This window comes from Oncorhynchus gorbuscha, linkage group LG12, assembly GCF_021184085.1.
Source record: "Oncorhynchus gorbuscha isolate QuinsamMale2020 ecotype Even-year linkage group LG12, OgorEven_v1.0, whole genome shotgun sequence".
Classification (NCBI taxonomy): Eukaryota; Metazoa; Chordata; class Actinopteri; order Salmoniformes; family Salmonidae; genus Oncorhynchus; species Oncorhynchus gorbuscha.
The window spans coordinates 46696570-46723887 of NC_060184.1; the positions used below are offsets into that span (position 1 = coordinate 46696570).

The 27318-nt window shown below is 40.9% G+C and overlaps 1 protein-coding gene across 1 annotated transcript in view; it reads left to right on the forward strand.

The window, feature by feature from the left end:
- Nucleotides 1–1690: 1690 nt before the first annotated feature.
- LOC123991072 (vacuolar protein sorting-associated protein 41 homolog) overlaps nt 1691–27318 on the forward strand; it is a 30041-nt gene continuing 4413 nt past the window's right edge. The window contains exons 1-14 of the mRNA XM_046292249.1: nt 1691–1905; nt 14392–14430; nt 16126–16233; nt 17836–17913; nt 18009–18083; nt 19227–19289; nt 19455–19520; nt 21122–21241; nt 21464–21677; nt 21802–21899; nt 23346–23475; nt 23613–23728; nt 23862–23918; nt 27142–27203. Of these exons, the coding sequence (XP_046148205.1) occupies nt 1888–1905; nt 14392–14430; nt 16126–16233; nt 17836–17913; nt 18009–18083; nt 19227–19289; nt 19455–19520; nt 21122–21241; nt 21464–21677; nt 21802–21899; nt 23346–23475; nt 23613–23728; nt 23862–23918; nt 27142–27203 (1244 nt within the window). The 5' untranslated portion in view covers nt 1691–1887. The remainder of the gene's footprint in view (nt 1906–14391; nt 14431–16125; nt 16234–17835; nt 17914–18008; nt 18084–19226; nt 19290–19454; nt 19521–21121; nt 21242–21463; nt 21678–21801; nt 21900–23345; nt 23476–23612; nt 23729–23861; nt 23919–27141; nt 27204–27318) is intronic.

Consider the following 27318-nt stretch of genomic DNA (forward strand, 5'->3'; position numbering starts at 1 on the left):
CGTGGATTTCCTGGTTGCTAAAATGAACCTAATAACCCACCTTGTTTGCCTAATTTCAATTTATGTCACAAAACAAGGGGCACGCATAGGTTCCTTCAGATGGGCTGTTGCTCTATTGGAAGGGAACGAGTGCTCGCAAGTTCCAAAAAATCTCGGGTTGAGACTCTTTCTATTTTTCGACTGTTTTGGGTCATCCCTGGCTAGTATGTCATAATCATTAATTGGTCTTTCCTGGAACGTGTTCAATTTGGTAGGGTACGGAGGCCATTCTTCTTTCTAAGAAACTTCATCCTTCTGCGTGAAATGACATAACGGATAAGAATCCTGGCTTCCTTATGCTCATCAGCCTAGGTGATTCTGCACGGTCCATAACGGCTTATTCTATTGTACCCTCTAAATACTGTGAAATATGTTTTTCATTACCAAAACTATTGTATTGTCCTTCAGATGTTTTGAAGCTGGCATAAAAGGAAAAAGCCGGTCGGCTCCCGAAAAGAACGCTTAAAAAACTGGTTAAGAATCGTTATCCTTGCCTTAAACTTAAAAATGGTTTTTCAGAAACATAGAAATAATCTTCACAAGTTAGCTGGTCATCCCGGTGCTACCGAACTTAAAGCTGTTGATCGCCTTCTCCTACGTTTACGTCCTTCAGTGCTACCTGCCAAGTTAGCTGGTCATCAGATTGTTCAATTGCCGGGTCCTCAGACCGCTCCCCATTCCTTCGACCATGGTCTCCATCGCCCTAGACTTCATTACCGGTCTGCCTTTGTCTGCGGGGAAGAAGGCACATTTCATTCCCCTCGCTAAACTTCCTTCCGCTAAGGAGACGGCACAAATCATTATCGAGAATGCCTCCCGTTAGACGCCGTTTCAGACAGAGGCCCGCAATTCACGTCACTTAAAAATGGGAAACATAGAAATAATGGATTCTGCAGAGGCGAATTATACACTGTAGATCATCTTTGGGTGCAGTCACAGAGGTAGAGGCCGAAGTGAAAGGGTCGACTTGGTCTGCTTAAAGACGCACTGTGCAGAAATCGCTCCTCCATTTCCTGGTTGCTAAAATGCTAATAGTTTGCCTAATTTCAATTTATGTCACAAAACAAGCACGCATAGTGTAGCAAATCATTGTACCATCTAAATACTGTGAAATATACTTTTCATTACCAAAACTATTGTATTGTCCGCTGTTTGAAGCTGGCATAAAACCGAAAAAGCCGGGAAAAACGAAACTTAAAAATGGGAAACATAGAAATAATGCACATAGAACAGCTCTACTGCGTCTTAGACTTGCGTTCAATGATAATAACAGATCTATAACACATCATCTCTATGTGAATGTGGTCAGGTCGCCAAAAAAGTTACATATTGCAGCTCTAATGCTTAAAAGGGGGCAATGCACCATATATACATACAGTCATTGGGACAATGAGCAAGTGTCGAATTTGGTCAAGGTGAATTGCTATTTTTATAGGTGAGGCTTATTTTATAAGTTTCATAATGCTTAAGTTATAATGAGTGTGATATGTCTGCTGCAAAAAAAATATAATTGGCTAGAATGTTTCCACCTGATCCTGCCTCCTCTCCCAGTGTATTTCCACTAGTAGAGCGCTCAGTCGACCATCTTGGCAAAATAATAGATCCTCTTTGGTGCAGTCCATTTGACAAGAAAACCTCAAAGACCCATAATGCCACACGTTTCTGTCATGTGATTTTACATGACTTGCATAGTGCGTTTGTCAACAAGAAACCGTTTTGAAATCTGGAGAATTCAGTGAATTCCTTTAGTTTTCTTTTGCGTACCATTAGCTAGCTAACTATTTGAAGTCACCAATGGATAGTTGAAAATAGAACGCTGTTCTGTTATCGCTTCCAATCTCAATCATCATGGCAGAAGTAGAGAAGGTAAGCGTAGCCTAACTCATCTGTTTTGCAATCAAATCAATCGACTTTATCTTCGTGCATTGGCTTTTCTAGGATATGATTCTAACATTAAAATGATTTATTTTCATTTGTAACCAAGCATGTGATGAAGACAGTGCGTTGCTGAAAAATGTAAAGAAAGACAACAGTATTTTGCTAGTTATTCGTATAACGCCAGCTTGTAGTCCTAAAACCCGGAAATAAGTTACGTCTGTTTCTTTAGGTACCCCGTTTGAAAAATGGGGGAAAGAATAGGGTTTAGGAATAAACGTCGAAAATAAGGCCTGGGGTTATATATTTTGTTCTATTAGATAATAGCAGTCAGTTACCATGACCTTTGAATTATGAGCCCTTTGTGTTTTTGTCACACCAATTCAAAAAAATTCACAAAGTGATGTTAGCTGATGAAGATTATCGAGAACCCTTCTTCACCACGGACCTTATTTTCGGCATTTTATGTTTTGCGCACTTTTATTTTATTTAGATTTTTTTGAAAATGAAACCTCTTTAAACTGCTTTATATCTATCAGAATATTTTCTTCACTCTGTCTGGAAAACAGATCTAATAGTGTCTGAGACCACACTATTTAAAAAAATATAAAGGTTTTGATCGGTTTCCCCAAATCCCGGAGGGGAAATGTCAGTACCACCACGTCATAAATATTCCTATTTTAGTTGAAAAGGTAATTACAGAAATTGTGCCCGAGATATTTTATATAACATTTCACGTTATTTATTTTTTGGGAAGTTTTCTTAATTATATGAATTCATCATGTCTAGATATCCATATATGCCTTGATGATACTCAGAAACATGTATTTACCACATCAAAACTGTAATATTTTACATTATTTTAGGACTTGTCTTAAGAACACGTTCACATATGGGAAACATCAATATCAATTGTAATTTAGTACACCTTTTCCTCAAAAATATGTACAGTGATGGTAATGACTTAGTGTTGTGGTAATGCCAGCGTGGTGGGAATGACATATAATATAAACAACTGATGAAAATACCATTAAATATTTTTTATGTCACAGTTGTATATGTTTAATTTCGTTGAAGATCTAGAACAGGCCATTCAAACCTCACAATTTTGGGATTCAATGCATTAGGCAGAAATACATAGTTGGAAACACTGGTTGACATTAAATAAATGATTGTTCACTGGTTGCAGTCTATTAAGTCGGACTCGTGAGATAGGTGTGTGCTCACTCAATATTAGATTTTGCCCTTAATACCCTCTATTGCTTAACGAGAGAGCAAATTTCCTCCCAGACTGTGCTATCAAGGCTCAGGGACAAGCCCAAACACATTCTCTGGTTGGTACCATACAATGTCCTCTCTCATTGGCCAAAATAATCGGTTGTCTCCCACACAACTCATCGTCTTGATTAGAGCGTAGCTTTCTGCATCAACATCTTGTATAATACCAGGGTAAGGGTCATACATAAATCATATTTCACAACACACCACTTTCCAATCAGTCCCTCATGTATGTCCGAAATGGGCTGTATTGCGCTAGGAGATGGCTGTGGTGCTGTGCAGGTTAACATAGAAGGTTGTGCTTTGTCTGCCTCTGTTTTGGCCCACAGACTATAATAATTCAACAATCACATAGAAGTGGAATGATTTGAGGGGTGGGTAGGTCATCATTGTGTAGCTGTAAGACTTCAGGTGAGTGTGGCGGTGTGTTCCTTGACAGGTATGACACCATAACCACACTTTTCTGGAAAGTTGATCTTCTGTTTTTTTTGTTTATTTTCCATTGCCTCCTTTTTTCCCTTTTTTCTTGCTGGGAAAGTTGTGAGATGGTTTTCAGTGTACCACTTTCTTTTTTCTTGAGGTATCTTTCTTTTTGTTTCTTAAGATACTCCTGGTATCTTTATAGGATCTTGTTTGATTTTGTTTATGTACACTACATTACCAAAAATATGTGGACACCTGCTTGTTGAACATCTCATTCCAAAATCATGGGAAATATGGAGTTGGTCCTGCCCTTTGCTGATTATAACAGCCTCTACTCATCTCTGGGAAGGCTTTCCACTTGATGTTGTGACATTGCTGTTGGGACATTGCTGCAGGGACTTTCTTCCATTCAGCCACGAGCATTATTGAGGTCGGGCACTGATGTTGGGTGATTAATGCCTCGCTTGTAGTCGGCTTTCCAATTCATCCCAAAGGTGGTCAATGGGGTTGAGGTCAGGGCTTTGTGCAGGTCGGTCAAGTTCTTCCACACCAATCTTGACAAACCATTTATTTTTGGACCTCGTTTTGTGCATGGGGGCATTGTTTCCGTTTTAAGAAATGCTTTCACCAGAATAGGCCTAAGGAATAAGCCCCTGTTAGCCAAGTACCTCAACTCCTCCACGGAGTTGAGAGCAGACTAGTTTTTGAAAGAAATCTGACTCCTTTGATTCACTTTGCAGTTGATACTTACATTTTTTAAAATTCTATAGGTACTGCCCCTAAAACGTAATTTCTCATTTGACCTATGTGGCATTGATGAGTCAAACATTTATTCTAGTGTCAAAATTGACTACAAAGTGTAAACAGGATAATTTTGGTCATAAAGTCAGTCTCCTCCAAAACGGAGATTTGCGAGATGATAGGAAAAAATGGTGTGTCACGGAATGGAGGTACCCACAGTTTTCTGTGGGTTGGATTTATTTGAATCCAGCCCACATGCCCACAACTGTCAGCGCACAAGTAATCACCAATTCGCAGTGCACCTGCATTTAGCCTGATAATAATTCCCAAGGTTAATTTGGTGTAACATTTGCTGGCAACATAGGGTTAATAAGAGACCATAAGTAAATTGCACAATGTACATTGGACATTATTTTAAAAGGTCAATAGCTCCAACTTTTGATGATGTAACCCTTTACACTCATACCATACAGGTTGAAAATGGCAGATTTGGGCACTGATAAATGGCTAAATTGGAACACAGTGGCTGTACAGTAACATGCTATATATGAGCTCAGGCTCTGCACTTCACAGTGCTGTATGGGTTTTGACTGACAGTCGTTCTGAACTTGAACACTGCGCCCGACAAGAAGTTGCGCTCATCCCTCCCACTAAATGGGCAGCTTTAGCACATTTTTGTTGATTCAGTGAAGGAAATGCTGTATATTAAGAGGACTCTATGTATTTTGAAAGATGAGATGCTGAGGAATATAGTAAATACTACTTTGTCATACCAGCAAGCCAAACACTAGTGAGTCCAAATGTGCACTTCACATTTCGATATCATAAAATTGCTTGCCGCCATACCCTGGGTTATTCTGAAGAAATTGTGCCTATGCTTGCAGTGGTGACGTGTCTTCCGGGCACCTGGGGCAGAGCTGTTGCCTGTTTTGCATGTTATGTTGTCATTCATTTGTGTCACAGTTTGCAAACAATTAAAACATTGCCATATATTTACATTTGAAGTGCCCATCCAAGAAGGCTCAAGGTCATTGGCCACAGATAAAATGATGTAAAATCACAACAAGTGGGAAATTGCAAATTCAACAATGAGTGGTTTGGAAAGAATCAGTGGCTAACTGCAGGCGTTGCAAAGCAATCACTGTTTTGCTTCCCCTGCATGCTATTTGGTGGAGAGGGTGTGTGGTCCATGTCTGGGTTTAAGGATTTAAAACATCTGTCTGAATGGGTCTCTTTTCCAAGCTTAAAGGATAAATATTCACACGTAACACCATGGGCCAGAAATGGTTGAATACCCTGGCCATGCTGTCAATCCAGTATGACTTCTGCAGTGTTCAAAACAACTGGTAACTGGGAAATCTCAGACATCAGCTCTGACCTGAAGATCACTAATGTCATGATTCAACCTTGTTTTTTTCAGTTCCCAGTTATCTTGAAATTAGAGTTCGACCGATTAATTGGAATGGCCGATTTAATTAGGGCTGATTTTCAAGTTTTCATAATAATCAGAAATCTGTTTTTTTTTTTACACCTTTTTATTTAATCTTTATTTGACTTAGGGTAGTCAGTTAAGAACACATTCTTACTTTCAATGACGGCCTAGGAATGGTGGGTTAACTGCCTCGTTCAGGGGCAGAACGACAGAATTTTACCTTCTCAGCTTGGGGGATTCAATCTTGCAACCTTACAGTTAACTAGTCCAATGCTCTAACCACCTGCCTCATTGCACTCCACGAGGAGACTGCCTGTTACGTGAATGCAGTAAGCGAAGTTAAGTTGCTAGCTAGCATTAAACTTATCTTTATAAAAAAAACAACCAATCAATCATAATCACTAGTTAACTACATATGGTTGATGATATTACTAGATATTATCTAGCGTGTCCTGCGTTGCATATAATTGATGCGGTGCGTATCGTTGCTCCAATGTCTACCTAACCATAAACATCAATGCCTTTCTTAAAATCAATACACAGAAGTATATATTTTTAAACCTGCATATTTAGCTAAAGGAAATCCAGGTTAGCAGGCAATATTAACCAGGTGAAATTGTGTCGCTTCTCTTGCGTTCATTGCATGCAGAGTCAGTGTATATGCAGCCGTTTGGGCTGCCTAATTTGCCAGAATGTTACGTAATTATGACATAACATTGAAGATTGTGCAACGTAACAGGAATATTTAGACTTATGGATGACACATGTTAAATAAAATACGGAACGTTTCCGTATTTCACTGAAAGAATAAACGTTTTGTTTTCAAAATGATAGTTTCCGGATTCGACCATATTAATGACCTAAGGCTCGTATTTCTGTGTGTTATCATGTTATAACTAAGTCTATGATTTGGTAGAGCAGTCTGACTGAGCGATGGTAGGCAGTAGCAGGCTCGTAAGCATTCATTCAAACAGCACTTTCGTGCGTTTGACAGCAGCTGTTTATGACTTCAAACCTATCAACTCCCGAGATTAGGCTCGTGTAACCGATGTGAAATGGCTAGCTAGTTAGCGGGGTGTGCGCTAATAGCGTTTCTAACGTCACTCGCTCTGAGACTTGGAGTGGTTGTTCCCCTCTGCAAGGGCCGCGGCTTTTGTGGAGCGATGGGTAACGCTGCTTCGAGGGTGGCTTTTGTGGAGCGATGGGTAACGCTGTTTCGAGGGTGGCTGTTGTCGTTGTGTTCCTGGTTTGAGCCCAGGTTGTAGCGAGGAGATGGACGGAAGCTATACTGTTACACTGGCAATGCTAAAGTGCCTATAAGAACATCCAATAGTCAAAGGTTAATGAAATACGAACGGTATAGAGAGAAATAGTCCTATAATTCCTATAATAACTACAACCTAAAACTTCTTACCTGGGAATATTGAGGACTCGTGTTAAAAGGAACCACCAGCTTTCATATGTTCTGAGCAAGGAACTTAAACGTTAGCTTTCTTACATGGCACATATTGCACTTTTACTTTCTTCTCCAACACTTTGTTTTTGCATTATTTAAACCAAATGGAACATGTTTCATTATTTATGAGGATAAATTGATTTTATTGATGTATTATATTAAGTTAAAATAAGTGTTCATTCAGTATTGTTGTAACTGTCATTATTACAAATAAATAAACCAAAAATAGTCAGATTAATCGGTATCTGCCTTTTTTGGTCCTCCAATAATCGGTATCGGCGTTGAAAAATCATAATCGGTCGACCTCTACTTGAAAGCACCATAAATCCACAGAATGCCAGACTTTGATGACAAATTTGCCCACAAGAAGGACCACCCTCCACCTTCCTGTTCAAGGGAGCACAGCACAACAGTCCAAAATGTCTTGTAGACTGCTGCATGAATGATGTAATATGCCAGGGAGATATGTATACTGTAGCTAAGAAAGTAATACTATGTTGTGTAGTAAGCTATTAGTAGCCCATGTGCCTCACCCTAATCATTTGGTCCCTTTCCCCCTCAGAACTTAGCCTACTGTTCTGTGGTGGTGCACATGTAGTCTATAGCCTGTTTAATATAAATGTCATCATTTAATATTTTAAGAGCTTTCACTGTCTGCTTATATGCCCCCTTTATTTATCCTATGGTTCTGACTTGGTGTACAGGGAGAATACTGTAAGAACGGCCCATGTTCGGGATTCTGTCTCTGTACGTTTCAAAAGTGCTGAACAAATCATTATATTGACTACGTCCGTCTTAGCTCGCTCATTGTCTTAATCGAAATTACGGCTTGCCTTTTATCCGCTCATCATTCCCTTATGCTGTAGTTTTTACATCTTAATTGTTATAGGCCTATTGCTTATATAAGTCTATCTCATTAGTATTGACTTCTTCGAGATAGGGGGCGCTCTTTTAATTTTTGGATAAAAACCGTTCCCGTTTTAAACAAGATATTTTGTCATGAAAAGATGCTCGACTATGCATGTAATTGACAGCTTTGGAAAGAAAAAAACTCTGACGTTTCCAAAACTGCAAAGATATTATCTGTGAGTGCCCCAGAACTAATGCTACAGGTGAAACCAAGATGAAGTTTCATACAGGAAAGGCGCTGTGTTCCAATGTCTCCTTATATGGCTGTGAATGCGCCAGGAATGAGCCTGCCCTTTCTGTCGTTTCCCCAAGGTGTCTGCAGCATTGTGACGTATTTGTAGACATATCATTGGAAGATTGACCATAAGAGACTACATTTACCAGGTGTCCGCCCGGTGTCCTGCGTCAAAATTATTGCGTAATCTCCAGGTCCATGCGTGTTCCATTTCTTCAGAGGATTAACTAAACTGCCACGAATGACTTATCATCGAATAGATATGTGAAAAACACCTTGAGGATTGATTCTAAACAACGTTTGCCATGTTTCTGTCAATATTATGGAGTTAATTTGGAAAAAAGTTAGCGTTTTAATGACTTAATTTTTCTTTTTTTTTCTTACCCAAATGTGATGAAGAAAACGGAGCGATTTGTCCTACACAAATAATATTTTTGTAAAAACTGAACATTTGCTATCTGAGAGTCTCCTCATTGAAAACATCTGAAGTTCTTCTAAGGTAAATGATTTTATTTGAATGCTTTTCTTGTTTTTGTGAAAACGTTGCATGCTAAATGCTACGCTAAATGCTACGCTAGGTATCAATAATCTTACACAAATGCTTGTTTTGCTTTGGTTGAAAAGCATATTTTGAAAATCTGAGATGACAGTGTTGTTAACAAAAGGCTAAGCTTGAGAACTAGCATATTTATTTCATTTCATTTGCGATTTTCATGAATAGTTAACGTTGCGTTATGGTAATGAGCTTGAGGCTGTATTCACGATCCCGGATCCGGGATGGCTAGAATCAAGAGGAGAATGCGGCTCTTATCGACTTACACAAATCCACAAGGAGTCAGTAGAAACCACATTTGTTTAAGCAAGTCTGCCATATCAGCTATGGTTTTTAAAAATGTTGTAAATGAGGCTTAATGAACTGTTTCGCTGCCAGACAAGGCTCTGCTAATAGCCAGGTGTAGCGTTGGTAAGGATTCACTCCATGGTGCGAAAGGAAAGCTGCTGTTTGGACATCTTTATGTAGGCCCTAACAGTTTGTGGGCACTGTTTGTCACCGTTATACGGCAATTCATGTATTGTTTAGTGTTGTGCAGTGGCTTTGCTGGCATGCATCTAAAAAAAATGTGGCGTTTGCCCCACCAAGATTTACATGCTAAAATTGTCATCGTATGTTTGTCGACCGTGAAGAAAATTTGCCACGGCACGCTAAGCATGTAAATCTTGGTGGGTCCAAAGGAGAAAAAAATGTGGGATGCATGCCACTACGCAACACTAAACAATACATTAATTGCACTATAATGGTGACAAACGGTGCCCACAAACTGTTAGGGCCTACATAAAGCTGTCCCAACAGAAGGACAAACGCCTTACCACTGCTACACCTGGCTATCAGCAGAGCCTTGTCTGGCATCGAAGTAGTTCATTCAGCATTATTTACTGCCTTTTAAAAGAAACATCGCTGATATGGCAGACTTGCTAAAACAAATGTGGTTTCTACTGACAATTGAGATGTTCAAACTATGGCATATGTAGACGACAAGCGGATAAGAGGCAATCCGTTATTTCGATTAAGACAATAATGAGCGAGCTAGGATGGACGTAGTCATAACTATTTATTCAGCACTTTTGAAATGAACAGCGACAGAATTCCGATTATGGGCCGTTCTTAGTGTACTCCCTGTATAACAAGTCAGAACCGTAGGATAAATAAAAGGGGCATATAAACAGACAATGAGAGCTCTAACAATATTTGATGATTATATTTCTCTAAAACAGCTTATAGGCTACATGTGCACCACGAAGTAAGAACAGTAGGCAAAATTAAGAGGTGAAAATATACCAAATTATTAGGGTGAGGCGCATTGAACACCGTTTGGGTCTTTGCTTTTAACTTGACACGTCAAATAACACATTTCTATTATAGAATGTTGTGTATGCTGAATTTGCACGTGCAAGCCAAGTTTCACCACTAGGATCAGTAGCACTGTCAAAGCTGTCCAAAAAAAGTTGGCAAACAAGCACACACCGGCCACGAACGATGTGTTTACAGTACCACGTTGGTGAAAATAGACCAAATGATTAGGGTGAGGCACATGGCCTACTAACTGCTTATTTCACAACATACACTTAGTGTTACATTTCTTAGCTACAGCATACATACAGTTTAAGTCGGAAGTTTGCATACACCTTAGCCAAATACATTTAAACTCAGTGTTCAACAATTCCTGACATTTAGCCTTCCACAAGCCTCCCACAATAAGAAATGTGAACTTTGGCCCATTCCTCCTGACAGAGCTGGTGTATGCCTCTTTGCTCGCTCAAAGTTTTTCAGTTCTGCCCACAAATGTTCTATAGGATGAGGTCAGGGCTTTGTGATGGCCACTCCAATACCTTGACTTTGTTGTCCTTAAGCCATTTTGCCACAACTTTGGAAGTATGCTTGGGGTCATTGTCCATTTGGAAGCCCCATTTGCGACCAAGCTTTAACTTCCTGACTGATGTCCTGAGATGTTGCTTCCTCATGATGCCATCTATTTTGTGAAGTGCACCAGTCCCTCCTTCAGCAAAGCACCCCCACAACATGATGTTGCCACCCCTGTGCTTCACGGTTGGGATGATGTTCTTTGGCTTGCAAGCCTCTCCCTTTTTCCTGCAAACATAACAATGGCCATTCTGGCCAAACAGTTCTATTTTTGTTTCATCAGACCAGAGGACATTTCTCCAACAAGTACATTTTTTGTCCCCATGTGCAGTTGCAAACCGTAGTCTGGCTTTTTTATGGCGGTTTTGTAGTAGTGGCTTCTTCCTCGCTGAGCGTCCTTTCAGGTTATGTCAATAAAGGACTCGTTTTACTGTGGATATAGATACTTTTGTACCGGTTTCCTCCAGCATCTTCACAAGGTCCTTTGTTGTTCTGGAATTGATTTGCACTTTTTGTACCAAAGTATGTTCATCTGTAGGAGACAGAATGCGTCTCCTTCCTGAGTGGTATGACGGCTGCGTGGTCCCATGGTGCTTATACTTGCATACTATTGTTTGTACAGATGAACATGGTACCTTCAGGCGTTTGGAAATTCCTCCCAAGGGTGAACCAGACTTGTGAAGGTCTGCAATTTCTTTTGATTTTCCCATGATGTCAAGCAAAGAGGCACTGAGTTTGAAGGTATGCCTTGAAATACATACAAAGGTACACCTCCAATTGACTCCAATTGTGTCAATTAGCCTATCAGAAGCTGCTAAAGCCATGACATTTTCTGGAATTTATCAAGCTGTTTGAAGGCACAGTCAACTTAGTGTATGTACATTTCTGACCTACTGAAATTATGATGCAGGGAATTATAAGTGAAATAATCTGTCTGTAAATAATTGTTGGAAAAATTACTTGTCATGCACAAAGTAGATGTCCTAACCAACTTGCCAAAACTATAGTTTGTTAACATGAAAATTTGTGAAGTGGTTGAAAAACGAGTTTTAATGACTCCAACCTAAGTGTATGTAAACTTCTGACTTCAACTCCCTTGTATATTTCATTATTTATGCAGCAGCATGCAAGACATTTTTGGACTCGCCTTGTGAAGGCGACGCAGCGTTCCTTTGTGGGCAAGTTTTGTTATCAAGGTCTGGCATTCTCTGGATTCATGGTGGGAACTTGGGGGGAGAAAACACACAGCCACTCCATTGAATAGCAGGTTAGTGTTTGCTTTGCAATGCTTGCAGTTAGCCATTGATTCCTTCAAAACGACTCATTGTTGAATTTGCGATATCCAACTTGTTGTGTAATCTTCATGTCCAATGGCCAATGAGCACCGATACATTTTATCTTCAATTTCTCTTCATTATTTCTCTTCGTATGACAAGGATTAAAAAGGATTTTCCAGTAGATTGTCAACTTTATTCATGATGATGACTGCTAGCTAAGACTTTGAAAGGAAGATGTTGACATGATCAGTTCAAAGCTACTGTACATATAACTGGATTTCACCTTCATTTTATCTGTGGCCAATGACCTTGAGCCTTCTTGGAAGGGCAATTGTAATATAACTCTATGGCAGGACCCAAAGGACTGAAATTGTGGATGTCTACCCTTGCTAAGGACTTAAACTTGCAGATGACGTACTGTCCCCATGAGTGACAGAACACTGAGTCAATCACGGCGCAATGCTCCTTTTTTCTGCTGGCTCGCCCCACCACCACAGAAAGCACTGCGCTAGGCTGAAACACCTGCATTTTGGAGCTGCCTTACTCAAGAAAACAAAAAAGAGACCGTGTGTGTGCAGCTTTATTAACTGAATAATATATTTTTTAAATACATTGCTTGCAAACTGATATGTAACACGCTCTGCCCCACCTGCCCTGAATGACGGGTCGCCACTGCTCATGACTCTTTTTTAAAATTACGATTTGTTTCCCTGAATTGCATTATGAAAGCCTGACACTGTAATGTCGTATTTTCTAACTTCATTAGTCATGTTGGCAATATAACAACAGAATTGTGGCCAACTGACCGAGATTGCAAGTCTTCTTTCATTCATAAGTGCATTGAAATGAATGTCCACTAGTTAGTCCTCTCACTCAAACCCCTGAAATGTGTTTGTCTTATCTTTCACCTACAACATATCTTCCAGGAATATTCTTATCATGTTACTGAATGTATCCAGAGTCATTTAAGATTTCGTTCACAAAAAGTATTTGTATAATCCACAGAATCCAAACATTACCCCATTGATTGTGTCTATTTGTCCTCACCTTTTTGGTTGAATAATTTCCCCATAATTTACTAACTGGTCCCTTTCAATCGCTACCACGGTTATGCATATGTTTTAAATGCTTTAAAAATCATTTGGCTAACTCTTCCTACCTGCGAACACACACGAGACACCCACATCAATCAAACCACAGCCATGGCCACTAGCATTTCTTAAAGGGCAATTTCACCACTTTTCAACCTCATTTGCCTCCAGCACAATACCAGTGTCAACATGTGAAAACAGTGCATTTCTATGTTTTGGAGAAAACAATATGATTCATTAATGTCCCATCATGCTTCGGGTCATGTATAAAAAAAATATTGGGCAGGCCATTATTTTGGCTACCGTTGCCATGTCCCCATCCACAGGGCCATGTCCCCATCCACAGGGCCATGTCCCCATCCACAGGGCCATGTCCCCATCCACAGGGCCATGTCCCCATCCACAGGGCCATGTCCCCATCCACAGGGCCATGTCCCCATCCACAGGGCCATGTCCCCATCCACAGGGCCATGTCCCCATCCACAGGGCACTGAATGGTTTGATGAGCATGAAAACTATGTAAACCATATGCCTTGGCCGTCTCATTCACCAGATTTCAACCCAATTGAATATTTAGGGGAGATACTGGAGCGGCGCCTGAGACGGCGTTTTCTACCACCATCATCAAAATACCAAATGATGCGATTTCTTGCGGAAGATTGGTGACGCATCCCTTCAATAGAGTTCCAGACACTTATAGAATCTATATTAAGACAATTTGTGTTGGTATTTCCTTTATTTTGGCAGTTATCTGTATGTAGACACTGGTTTGGTGCTGGAAATGATGAATTTGAGGTTGAAAAGTGTCAGAATTGCCCTTAATGAACCAAATCTAAAACCAAGCCAAGTCAGGAAGTGCAGTTGCCCTTTTAAACCCTTACCGTGTAGCCTACCCATGTTTGCCCTCTGTTGTGTGCCTTCCTTTGTTTGCTGAAATCCATACTTTTTAATAAAACGATAATAAAATACAACCACCGACTGTTTCCTCGTATCGACTGAGAGGGACTCGATGTCGTCGGAGGTACACTCCGCCCACTCTCGTCTCCGCTCAACCCTGTTGATGTGAAGTACATCGTGGAGTTGAGTTTGACAGATAATTAGCCAAGTAAAACTCAAACCAAACTGGTCTTTAAGCAAACATTGCATCCATAATGTAATGTAATTTTTGCTTTAGATCTCTCTTGTCTTTTAATAAGCATGATTGTATGTCTTCTAGGGAAGAAAACCAAGTGAAGAATCCACAGATGACTCTGAGGTAAGATACTGTGTGCCAACTATGTATATGGCCCGCTAATACAAAGTGATACATTTTGATTAATTTAGGCTGAAGTAATTGTAGAAAATGCATGTGCTGTCTGAATTTATTCTCTTCCCACCTGTAAACAAAAACTTTTTTTTTCAGCAAAAACTAAGCAGATTTAGACACATGTTATTATGCCATTTTACAGATGTTGTGAAAATCATCTGGGTTAACAGCAGAAGATAAAATGTCTGACCATGTCAGAGACGCACACAGTTGTGAAGTACACTGTTGCACCTCACCTTTTGATTCTGCATACGTTTGTATTATCCAGCTCCTGTAACTGTGCGTCTGGGAATCACTAAATAAAATATAGCATGTCAGACTGCTAGAGAGGGTGAGGAGCAGCCTGTCTTTAAATGATACAGAGAATGAAATGTAAGGAATAGCCAGTACATTGAGCAATTCCACCCCCTACTCCCCAAAGAAAAACCATTCCCGAATGGAGAAAGGAAATCTTCACCAGTAAATGAAAAGTCTGCCTGCCCCCTATCACCAGTCCACAAACAGAATCCTCTCTGCACACTAACACTCACAGGTAAACAAGCACCTGGGACTGCATGATTGTATGTCCCCCCTGACTCGCTACAAGCCCCCGCTTATTTAGTTATTGTGGTGTAGCTTGCCCATTCGCTAGGCACCTGTCTCCGCGAGTGGGTTGTCAGTAGACCGACTTGATGAATGAAGTGAGAGTGTAGCCTGTGTGCTGAAGGCTTTGCCAGAATGGCTAGATCGGAACCAAGTTACATACTCCCACCAGTCCCTTGGTTCATGCTCTTTAGACAGATTTACGTTCACTTGATTGTGTCCCCCATGGGCTGTTGTAAAATGACTTTCTGATCAGACCCTTGATTTTAGCATGCCCTATTAGACATTTAGCCTATATGAATATATATTAATTGAAATGGGGTCTTGTGGCAAAGTCTCATAAGTCTAACAAAAAGGAAATTTACCACCTTAACAAACATATGAAAAATGGTTGCCTGTAGACCGTCTATGGGGTGTAAATTTGTTTGTTCTGTGTTATAGCTTTGTAAAACTGTGACAAACGCCCATGCATTAGAAATTTCACAAGGGAATAAACAGGAAATAGACATACTGGTGTAAAGTGGGAAAGGATGGTTCTTGTAAATGACATTCTTCCCCCCCCCCCCTCACCTTCTCACATAGTGCTTATAATAGCAGTCTTTGTTTTGTGTTGATGCACCATAAATATGGCCACAGTCTATGCAGCATTGGTTATAAACTGGGTTATGGGGAATATTCAGGCTGTGACCGCAAATGTACCACAGGAGAATATGGCAGCAGCGCACATGCTTGGGGTTCCTAGGAGGGTTGTAATCAATTTATGTTTCTGGGACCCTGTGGCACAGCCAGTAGAGAGGAAGGATGATCTGGTTACGGATGGAGAGTGGACTGGCCTTGGACATTTATTTGTGTATCTAGAAACACTTACCTTGCTGATAGTGAAAGGGAATTTTCTATGAAATTTTTGTATTGAATTTTCTACCTTGCTGATAGGGAATTTCAATACCAAATTCAGATTCCCTATCAGCAAGGTTAATGCATGAATCTGTGCCAGTGTAATATTCTGTGTATTATAGATTAATTATGCTGGATTGTTTTAACTGGATCCCTCTTTCAAACTAGGAAGAGGATAGCGAGGAGGAGCCTAAGCTGAAGTATGAGCGACTGGCCAATGGGGTGACTGAGATTCTCCAAAAGGATGCTGCCAGCTGTATGACTGTCCATGATAAGGTACAGGTCCTAACCTACCAGAGCTTTTCAGTCTAAACTACACTAGATTTCAAATGTCATTGTTTACGCACGTTTGATATATTCAATGTCGGTTAGCATTCTCTTTCTACAATATAGAGAGGCAGGCCATTTCTTTCTCACCCTCCACTCATCCCTTTCACTCAGGGAGGTACACATCAGCCGCTGCCGGCCATTTTCTTTATCCCTTTCTTATTTCCGTTTCTTATAGCTTTTTGCTCCCCTGTTCTCTTTTTGAACGTTTCTGTTTTTCAGCGGGCCATCTCTGAGCTGGATGTCTAATCGTTATGGCACCGAGTGCACTCATGCACGTCTGGGCAGAGGACGAGTCATACCTGGTTATGTCTGCTCACCTGATGTTTTATTAACCACTATTGATTTTCACTTATTTTTTTTCTTTCTCTCCTCTCTTTGATCCTATAAAAAAAGCAATCCTGCCAGAGTGAGAGACATTGCGGTGCAGATTCCTGTGCAATTCCACATTTTACCCGACTTCTCTTCTTGCCGGTGTTTTTGTGCTTGTGTACCACCTGCCAGCTATGCTACCTGTACTGTGACACAAACCCCCGACCCAGCCAACCCCCAACACCTTTAAAACCACCAACACTCCGCATTGCCTGATGTTGCCTCATATTCTCAGTGCCTGAATCGGAATTTAATTTGAACAATTCCATTCTAATAAATCCTTTTTAAAAGTCACTCCGCCTCGCAAGGTTGACCCCTTTTATTTATTTATTTTGGGGTATTTTATTTGGGGAGATTGCAGGGGCTCTGTCTGACATGCTCAGCTGTGCCTGTAAATATAAGCATTTCATTATAGGCTGCACTGAAGCATGGTGGGCTCACCGCACACACAGGGGAGGAAGGGGAGAGGGATTAGGGGGAGGGGCTCGAGCTGGGCCTGTGTGGAAGAACGCACACTTAATCTAATGCCAAAAAGCCTCAGTTTTGATAATTTCTTGTCCCAGCGGACCTACACATTCTCTCTCTCTTCCTCTCAGTCTCTCTCTCACTCACTCACTCACTCACTCACTCACTCACTCACTCACTCACTCACTCACTCACTCACTCACTCACTCACTCACTCACTCACTCACTCACTCACTCACTCACTCACTCACTCACTCACTCACTCACTTCAACACACTCACACACACTTCAACACACTCACACACACTTCAACACACTCACATACTGTACAGAAGCAGGAAACGTGGGAAACCAGTTGCTGCTCTGTAGAAAATAATAGCTTTACGGTGGGCACGAGAGGCGGTGGTTGGGTTGCTGGCGACGCGAGGAGAAGCCAGATGTACAGCGCATTTATTATGTTTAAGCGTTTTAATTTGAGAGACAAAATACCATTTCACACTGTCTGCTTTAATAAACAGGGTTTTTTCGCACCCTCTGTAATTTCACAGTTTTTGCCCCAGAGCCCACTGATTCCACCCCACTACTCGCCTTCCCCAGCTATGCTAGACATAGTGCCTTTTTAATCCTCTTGCCTCAGCTTTCACCAGTAGTACACGTTTTTGCTAAACATTTTGAATTGTCCTAAAGATTAATCTCAGGTTCATTCCATTTCAGTTCCTTGCACTGGGCACTCACTTTGGGAAGGTTTTCCTTCTGGACATACAAGGAAATCTCACTCAGAAGTTTGAAATTGTAAGTACTCAAACTCAATTCCAAGTAATCACCTGCTCTCAGAAAGTTCCCAGTCATTCTGTGTCAATGTTGTTGTGGTTGTGGTCTCTCCTCAGAGTCCAGTGAAGATCAACCAGATCAGTCTGGATGAGAGTGGAGAGCATATGGGGATCTGCTCTGAGGATGGCAAGGTGAGATCATCCATCTGCTCCGAAACTGGTGGCCGTACAGCACGGGTGACACTCCACTGGGCACAGATGTCTATTCCACATTAGTTCAATATAAATTCATGGAAATTACGTGGAAACAATGTTGATTCAATTAGGGAATAGGGTGCAATTTGGAATGTAGCCTAGATCTCCATTAAGTGGCAAGGTATTCTGTGTAATACGTTGAACATCACTTTGCATTTACCATGAAATTATACAATGTGTTGAACTCATTTCATCAATGCCAAAAGCAAAGGACATTCTTGTTCATATTTAGAATTGAATGGAACTTGTTGCCTGGAGAAAGGGAATTTAGATATACGGAATGTGCCCCAGTACTCATATAAGTTTTACAAACCAGAAGCTTTATCTTCCTCATACCTGTTTACTTTCATAAATCTACGAATGTATAGGGTTTTGAACAAGCACATGTTCATGCTCATGTTCTAAGGGGAAAGACTCTCCCATCCATCTGTCTGCCTGGCTGTCAGTCATCAGGTCTCTATGGATACCCTCTCAGTGCTCTCTACCTTCTTGTTATCGCTCCTCTCCTGATCATTATTACCATGCTTCATGGATCCTGCAGTCCAGATATGCTCTCTGATATCACCTCCTCGCTTGCACTCCAGCGGCGAAACAAGATCTTGTCGCACAGAAAGTGGCGTTGACAATTAAAATTGACGCCGCTGCAGTTGTCCTTCCTCGGCCAATTCAGTTTGCCATTAATCTGTGTCAATCCCTTCAAATAATCCAGAATTATCGATGGGATTGAAAATGGAGAGTGAAAAGGGCGTGATGTTTCTTTTTGAAACTTTCTTTTTGTTCTTTTTTGACTCCCAGACAGTTAGGCTGTGGTACAGTGTAATTGTTACATAAGGTATTGCTGTAACTACAGTAACTGCGGCTGTGGTAAAGCCAAAGATTAGGATGCTCGTATCACAGCACCAGAGGGTTCAGAGATTCAACCTGGCCACTAATTGGTGACCCAGTGGAAGGGTAGCAGTGATCCAATCAGTCTTGCTGTCCAAAACTCCCCCTGCATACACAAGAGTGGCTCAGAAACAGCTGCAAACACAGTACAGATATATTTTTCTATACTGACATTCAACACTTTCTCTATTGCAGGTTCAAGTGTTTGGACTCTACACGAGGGAGGGCTTCCATGAGAACTTTGACTGTCCTGTCAAAGTAAGCTGATGTCAAATGCATGTACTTCTTTTAACTTCATACTTTTCGTTGAGAGTATATGTACGAGGTGGTATACTAATATATTCAGTGCATCTCAAGATAGGCCCCATCATTGCTTCTAAAACTTGATGCGTTCTAAATGGATCCACTTGCCATGTTCTCCAGGTGGTGGCGTTACACCCTCGGTTCAGCAGTTCAAACTACAAACAATTTGTCACCGGAGGCAACAAGGTGAGATTGAAAGGTATTTTTTTCCCCCAATGTGATTACACTATATAGCCATCTCAAATGTGTTAGCAGTGTAGTTGAAAACTGTTGAGTGTTAGCTAATGTGGATAGAATATTAGCCATTTGTTTTTCAAAATGAATTCATTTAGATTTTGTTCTTGTGAGCCTCCTCCTCCCTTGTGCTTGGCTGATGGCTGTGCACACACACTGTAGGCCTTTGCTGGGTGGTGTGAAAGGCTCTTACTTTCCCCTGTCTCTCTTCTGGAGTGCACTCCGGGGAGAACGGCCCATTTTCACAAAGTGCTGCTCGCTCAACAGTGTTTGAAAGGCAATGCTTCACAAGCACACCAAATAGATGTCATTATCAGGAAGGCCCATAGTCTTAGGGTCCTGGACAGGCAGGCACACAGCAGTTTCCTCTCTAATTTGTCTCAGACTCAGAAAAAAAACTTGATATATATATTAGGTATTAATGTTCCCTTTTGAGTTACAAAAGCTGCAGTCTGCAGCATCACTTAGTATAAATGATTAAAATAGACTAAAAATCTGTACAGTACTGTATTTCAATGACCATTGGAGAGAGACAAAACAAGATGTATACATATCTACAGCACTAGTGAGAAAGAGCTTCTGGAATCATCCAATCCACCTTTCTTTTCTAAGGAAACGCTCATTGTTAGTGTAACCATTTTCTTTCAATTGGTACTGATTTCTTTCCTCTCCCTGTTCTCAAGACCCTCCATAAAGCGCCCTGTGATGAAAATCAATAAGCCTCAACTGGAGCCACATCCTGTCAAAGGCAATTCAATTCTGTCTCCACAGTTCTGCCAGTGTTATATCCTCTCTTTGGAGAGAACTGTTAACATTTTCAGACTTTTTTTTTTAATTAGAAAGGCCGGGGCTCGCTCTCTCTCTCTCTCATCTCACTCCCCAGAACATAATACCTATGTGGTATTGTACATCCATCTGTATGACACTGAGATATGTTTTTAAAGGGCCTGAAAGGCTTTTTATGTATATGGCCTTTGAGGTGACGCCTCCGCCGTCTACATAATGACTGGAAAGTGTGACTACAGCCATCATTGTCTCAAAGCCATTGGCGAGAATCAAAGAGATTTCGAGAAATATGGTGAAGGCTTTGTCTGTCAAACCTACTGAAGTAATCATGAATTGATTTTGCCAGTCTTTTATTATGAAGGTGATCTGTGTTTCAAAGACCACATCTTTAATGCAATCTGTAGTTTTTCCTTCCACTTCTTTTGTCACATCATGAAACACACACTGATAGGCTAGTTGAATCATGTGAAGATGGATCATGTCTGCTCACTGACTTGAAGTAAGTTGGAAAACACAGTGTCTGTTTACTTAACATTTATGATAAAGTGAAACACAATCCTCCTGCTCTGGGTGGCCCACTGACACAGCAGATGACCCTCCTGTCCCTGTGCTCTACTGCCCTCTGGTGGTGGAAATACAGAACCACAAACCACCGCTCCAAGGACACGATTGTTTGTCTGTTTTTGAAACTGGTGCTGATTTGGATATCATTGGTGACACACGTGATTCTGATGTGTGTTTTTTTATTTAAACGTTGCCTTCCCAAGCTGCTGCTGTACGAGAAGAACTGGCTGAACCGCTGGAAGACGTCCACTCTGCACGAGGGGGAGGGCACCATCACTAACGTCCAATGGAGGGCCAATCTCATCGCCTGGGCCAACAATATGGTAAGTCAGGAGAACTGTCAAAGCTGCAGATACGTGGCAACAAGAAACACGCCGATTAGTTTGGTTTTAATTTATATTTATACATTTAATCATTATGATGATGACTTACTTTATTGTATATGTTAGGATTTTTATTGCATCTTATAGCATGTCAACTTACATAGATTAGTGCATTGGACGTACACATAGTGAACAAGCTCTGTTTGTCTTGGTCTCTTCCAGGGGGTGAAGATTTATGACATCAGCACCAAACAGCGAATCACCAACGTCCTGCGGGATAACGTCAGCCTGCGGCCTGATATGTACCCCTGCAGTCTGTGCTGGAAAGACAACTCCACCCTCATCATCGGTTGGGGCTCCTCTATTAAGATCTGTGTTGTGAAGGAGAGGGGCCACACAGAGTTGAGAGACCTTCCTAGCCGTTATGTGGAAATTGGTGAGAACATGTAGTGTATTGTTAGATAACAAAAATGTTTTGTGGAACTTTTAATGTAATATAATGTGGGGGTAAGAGCAATTAGTTTGGAGTTGTAGTAATGTGGGTTTCTTCTCTCTTGTAGTGTCTGCGTTTGAAACGGAGTTCTTCATCAGTGGCCTGGCGCCTCTAGCAGACCAGCTGGTCACCCTGTACTTTGTGAAGGAGAACTCTGATCACATGGTAATGTTTGGTTAGAAACAGTAGATATGTTGCATGATGGAATGGCTTAAGCGGTCACAGCCATGGTATTTAAATGTTGATATTGTCTGTGTGTGTTTGTCTGTCTGTGCGTGCATGCGTGCGTTTGTCTGAAGTAAAAGTATTCACACCCATTTGACCTTTTCCACATTTTGTTGTGTTACAGCCTGAATGTAAAATGGATTCAAATGTGAGATTTTGTCACTGTTCTACACACAATACCACATAATGTCAAAGTGAAAACATTTTTTTTTTTTTAATGAAAAGCTGAAATGTCTTAAGTCAAGTATTCGTCACCATTGTTATGGCTGCCCTAAGTAAGTTCAGGAGTAAATATCACATAATAAGTTGCATGGACACATTCTGTATTCCATAAAAGTGGTTAACATGACGTTTTAATGACTACCCCACCTCTGTATCCCACACATACAATTATTTGTATCTATAAGGTCCTTCAATCGAGTAGAGAATTTCAAGCACCGATTCAGCCACAAAGACCAGGGAGGTTTTCCAATGCCTTGCAAAGAAGGGCACTGATTGGTAGATGTCAAAAAAACAAAAATGAAAATAAAGCAGACAGTGAATGTCCCTTTGAGCATGGTTAAGTTATAAATATACTTTGGATGGTCTATCAATACATGCATCCTTCCTAACTCAGTTACCGGAGAGGAAGGAAACCGCTCTGGGATTTCACCATGAGGCCAATGGTGATTTTAAAACCGTTAGAGTTTAATGATTGTGATATGAGAATTGAGGATGGATCAACAACATGGTAGTTATTCCACAATACTAACTTAAATGAAAGAGTGAAAATAAAATATGCATCCTGTTTGCAACACTTAAATAATACTGCAAAAAAAAATGGCAAAGAAATGTACTTTTTGTCTTGAATACAAAGCGTTATGTTTGTGGCATATTGTCAAGCACGGTGGTGGCTGCATAATATTACGGGTATGCTTATCATCTGCAAGGAGAAGGGAGATTTTTAGGATAAAAATAAATGGAAAAGAGCTAAGCACAGGCAAAATCAGAGAGGAAAAACCTGGTTCTGAATGCTGGAAGACAAATCCGCTATTATCAACAACTAACTTGACAGTACTTGAAGAATAAAATTTTTAAAGAATGGCAAATATTGTACAATCCAGGTGTGCAAAACTATTTAGAGACTTGCCCCCAAAAACTCACATCTGTAATCGCAGTGATTGCCAAAGGCGTTTCTAATATTGACTCGTGGGTGAATGCTCTTCTAATCAGGATATATTAGTGTTTTATTTTTCATAAATAACGTTTTTTTTAATGTTATTTATGAGTAGATCGTTAACAAAAAATGACAAATCCATTTCAATCCCACTTTGTAATAAAAAAATAAAGTTTGGTGTGAATACTTTCTGAAGGCACTTTGTATACCATTTGTGTGTGTGAGATCAGGAGGAGGAGTTCCGAGCGCGGCCTTGTCTGGACATCATCCAGCCTCTTCCAGAGGGCTATGAGGAAATCTCATCAGATGCCCTGACCGTCCGCAACTTCCAGGAGAACGAGTGTCGAGACTACCGACTGGGTGAGCCAATCAGAAAAGCCCCGGCAAACACTACTCAGTGACACTGTGTATTTACAGATGATTCTAGCTACTATAAACTACTGTGCAGGATATATCATGGTACTAAAGATCATTCCAGCATTCTCATGTGTCAACAGAACATTCCGAGGGAGAATCCCTCTACTACATCATCAGCCCTAAAGACATTGTGGTGGCCAAAGAGAGAGACCAAGATGACCACATTGACTGGCTGCTGGACAAGAAGAAGTATGAGGTTGGTGTTATAATCGTCCAATCAAGTAGACTTCATGTGGGAACTTCGTATTTTGCTGCGATATATCATCTGTGTTCAGTACTAATGCATTATAACTGTCGGCTGTTACCAAAACGTATTTTCTCTCTCACAGGAAGCTCTGATGGCTGCCGAGATAAGCTTCAAGAACATTAAACGCCATGAAGTCCAGGTACTGTATAGGCATTGGACATGTCAAGTGCTATTCCTTCCCAGAATAGTGCAATTCCTTGCTGTTCATGTGTTATTCCTACTCCTATTTTACCTACATGTAGGTATTTGAACAAATCCCAACCCACTTCAGCAAAGTAACAGTATGAATATTACCTTTCACACCCGACCATACCTACTGCTAACCTTAAACTGCAGAGGACACATCGCCTGTGCGCCTGTCCCCTCATACAGATTCTCTCATGTCTCACACACACTAGCTACAAACCATCTTCTCCTTTCTCACTGTGCTGCAGTGAAAGAAGCCTCATTGGCTCTCTTTTTATCTTACTAAAATAATCGGGTTTACATTTTAAAATGTCTTTCCTGGCCCAAGGATTATGAACAGTTTGTATTGCTCTTTCTGGAATGTCGTTGTTCCTTGGATGTAAGGCCAGACCTCTTTAAAAAAAATATATATAAATAAAATTCAAACCATGTCCTAACTTACTTACAAGCATTTTATGGGTTTAAAAAAACAACTTTGGGAGCCAGTCAATGCAGTACTTTTTACTGTGTTTCACCCATTTACTTAATGGGTTGAACCCAAGTAGCATCTGACCAGAGTATTCAACCTGTAGTACTTAAATACTATTTTTGTTTACCATAGTGAGCTCATAGTATAGGTTAAAGTGCAGACTGTCAGCTTTAATTTGAGTGTATTTTTATCCATATGGGTGAGCTGTTTTGAAATTAGTACACTATTTGTGCATAGTCCCCCCCCAGTTTAGGGGACCGAAAGTATTGGGACAAATTCACGTATGCGTATTAAAGTACAAAAAGTTGAGTTTTTAGTCCTGTATTCATAATACACAATGACTAAATCAAGCGTTTCACTAGAAACATTTGTTGGATGCATTTGCTGCTTGTTAAGGTTGTGTTTCAGATTTTTTTTGTGCCCATTAGAAATCCAATTTGATTTGTCACATGCGCCGAATACAACAGGTGTAGTAGACCTCAACCTGCTCCACTACAGCCCCGTTGATGAGAATGGGGGCGTGATCGTTCCTCTTTTTCCTGTAGTCCACAATCCATCTCCTTAGTCTTGATCACGTTGAGGGAGAGGTTGTTGTCCTTGCACCACACGGTCAGATCTCTGACCTCCTCCCTATAGGCCGTCTCATCGTTGTCGGTGATCAGGCCTACCACTGTTGTCATCAGCATGATGGTGTTGGAGTTGTTACATACCCTTACCACATGGGGGCGGCCCATCAGGAAATCTAGGATCCAGTTGCAGAGAGAGGTGTTTAGTTCCAGGGTCCTTAGCTTATTGATGAGCTTTGAGGGCACTATGGTGTTAAACGCTGAGCTGTAGTCAATGAATAGCATTCTCACATAGGTGTTCCTTTTGTTCAGGTGGGAAAGGGCAGTGTGGAGTGCAATATAGATTACATCATCTGCAGAGTTGTTAGTGCAGAATGCAAATTGGAGTGGGTCTAATTGGAGTGGGTTCTGGGATAATGGTGTTGATGTGAGCCATGACCAGCCTTTCAAAGCATTTCATGGCTACAGAAGTGAGTGCTACGGGTCGGTAGGCATCTAGGCAGGTTTCCTTAGTGTTCTTGGGCACAGCGACTATGGTGGTCTGCTTGAAACATGTTGGTATTACAGACTCAGACAGGGCGAGGTTGAAAATGTCAGTGAAGACACTTGCCAGTTGGTCAGTGCATGCTTGGAGTACACATCCTGGTCATCCGTCTGGCCCAGTGGCCTTGTGAATGTTGACCTGTTTAAAGGTCTTAATCACATCTTCTGCGGAGAGCGTGATCACACAGTCATCCGGAACAGCTAATGCGCTCATGCATGTTTCAGTGTTACTTGCCTTGAAGCGAGCATGAAAGTTATTTTGCTCGTCTGGTAGGCTCGTGTCACTGGGCAGCTCTTGGCTGTGCTTCCCTTTGTAGTCTGTAATAGTTTGCAAGCCCTGCCACATCCGACGAGCGTCGGAGCCGGTGTAGTACGATTCGATCTTAGTCCTATATTGATGCTTTGCTTGTTTGATGGTTTGTCAGAGGGCATAGCGGGATTTCTTAGAAGCTTCTGGGTTACAGTCCCTCTCCTTGAAAGTGGAAGCTCTACCCTTTAGCTAAGTGCAAATGTTGCCTGTAATCCATGGCTTCTGGTTGGGGTATGTACGTACAGTCACTGTGGGGACGATGTCCTCGATGCACTGATTGATGAAGCCAATGACTGATGTGGTGTACTCCTCAATGCCATCGGAAGAATCCCGGAACATATTCCAGTCTGTGTTTGCAAAACAGTCCTGTAGTTTAGCATGTGCTTCATTTATAGACCGTGTCTCTGGTGCTTCCTGCTTTTAATTTGAACTTGTAAGCAGGAATCAGCAGGATAGAGTTATGGTCAAATTTGAGAAATGGAGGGTGATGTAAATCATGTACTGTGTCATTTTAGAGTCACTTTTATTGTAAAATAAGAATAGAATACAGTATGTTTCTCAACACTTCTGCATTAATGTGGATGCTGCCATGACTACAGATAATCCGGAATGAATTGTGAATAATGATGAGTGAGAAAGTTACAGATGCACAAATATAGTTTCTCCCAAAAATGCTCACCTCCCCAGTACTTGTAATGTTGAGCGGTGAGCATGTCTTGGGGGTTTTGATGTTTGTGCATCTAACTTTCTCACTCATCATTATTCACGATTCAGTCAGGATTATCCGTAAGCATGGTAGCATCCACCAAATACGGAACTTTTTACAACTTTAATACACATACAAGTGAATTTGTCCCCTAAATTGGGGGAGCTTATGTACAAAAAGTGCTGTAATTTCTAAATGATTCACCTGATATGGATTAAAGCTGACTGTCTGCACTTTAACATCAGTCATTCTCATTTCAAATCCAAACTGCTGGGGGGAAAAAATTGTCACTTTCCTAATACTTTTGTAGTCCACTGCATGTCTTCAAGCCTTGACACATTGCGATCCCTTAGTTGTCTAATTTTCTAACGAAGATCTAAGACCTCTACTTTCTTCACTTTAAGTTAGATGGGGCTGTGATTTTACAGGATTTCTTGACATTAATAATGACTTAAAGATCTGTTGAGGTCAAGGAAAAGAATGAAGTAGATTTTTGGAAACAACATTTGATGAAATTACAGAGGATACAGTCCATTACTCATGTTGTGTTCCCTCATGGAGTGTCTTTTCTTTTGTAATCAGAAAATTGGGATGGCCTACATCAATCACCTGGTGGAGAAAGGTGACTATGACACCGCTGCCAGGTACTTCAGCCTTTTAGTTATTTCAGTTTAGTGTTTCTTCTGCAAAATACCAGTGTAAGGAGTAGATGTGGTGATTATTTTCTCTCTGTCTCTCTCTCTCGTTCTCTCTCTCGTT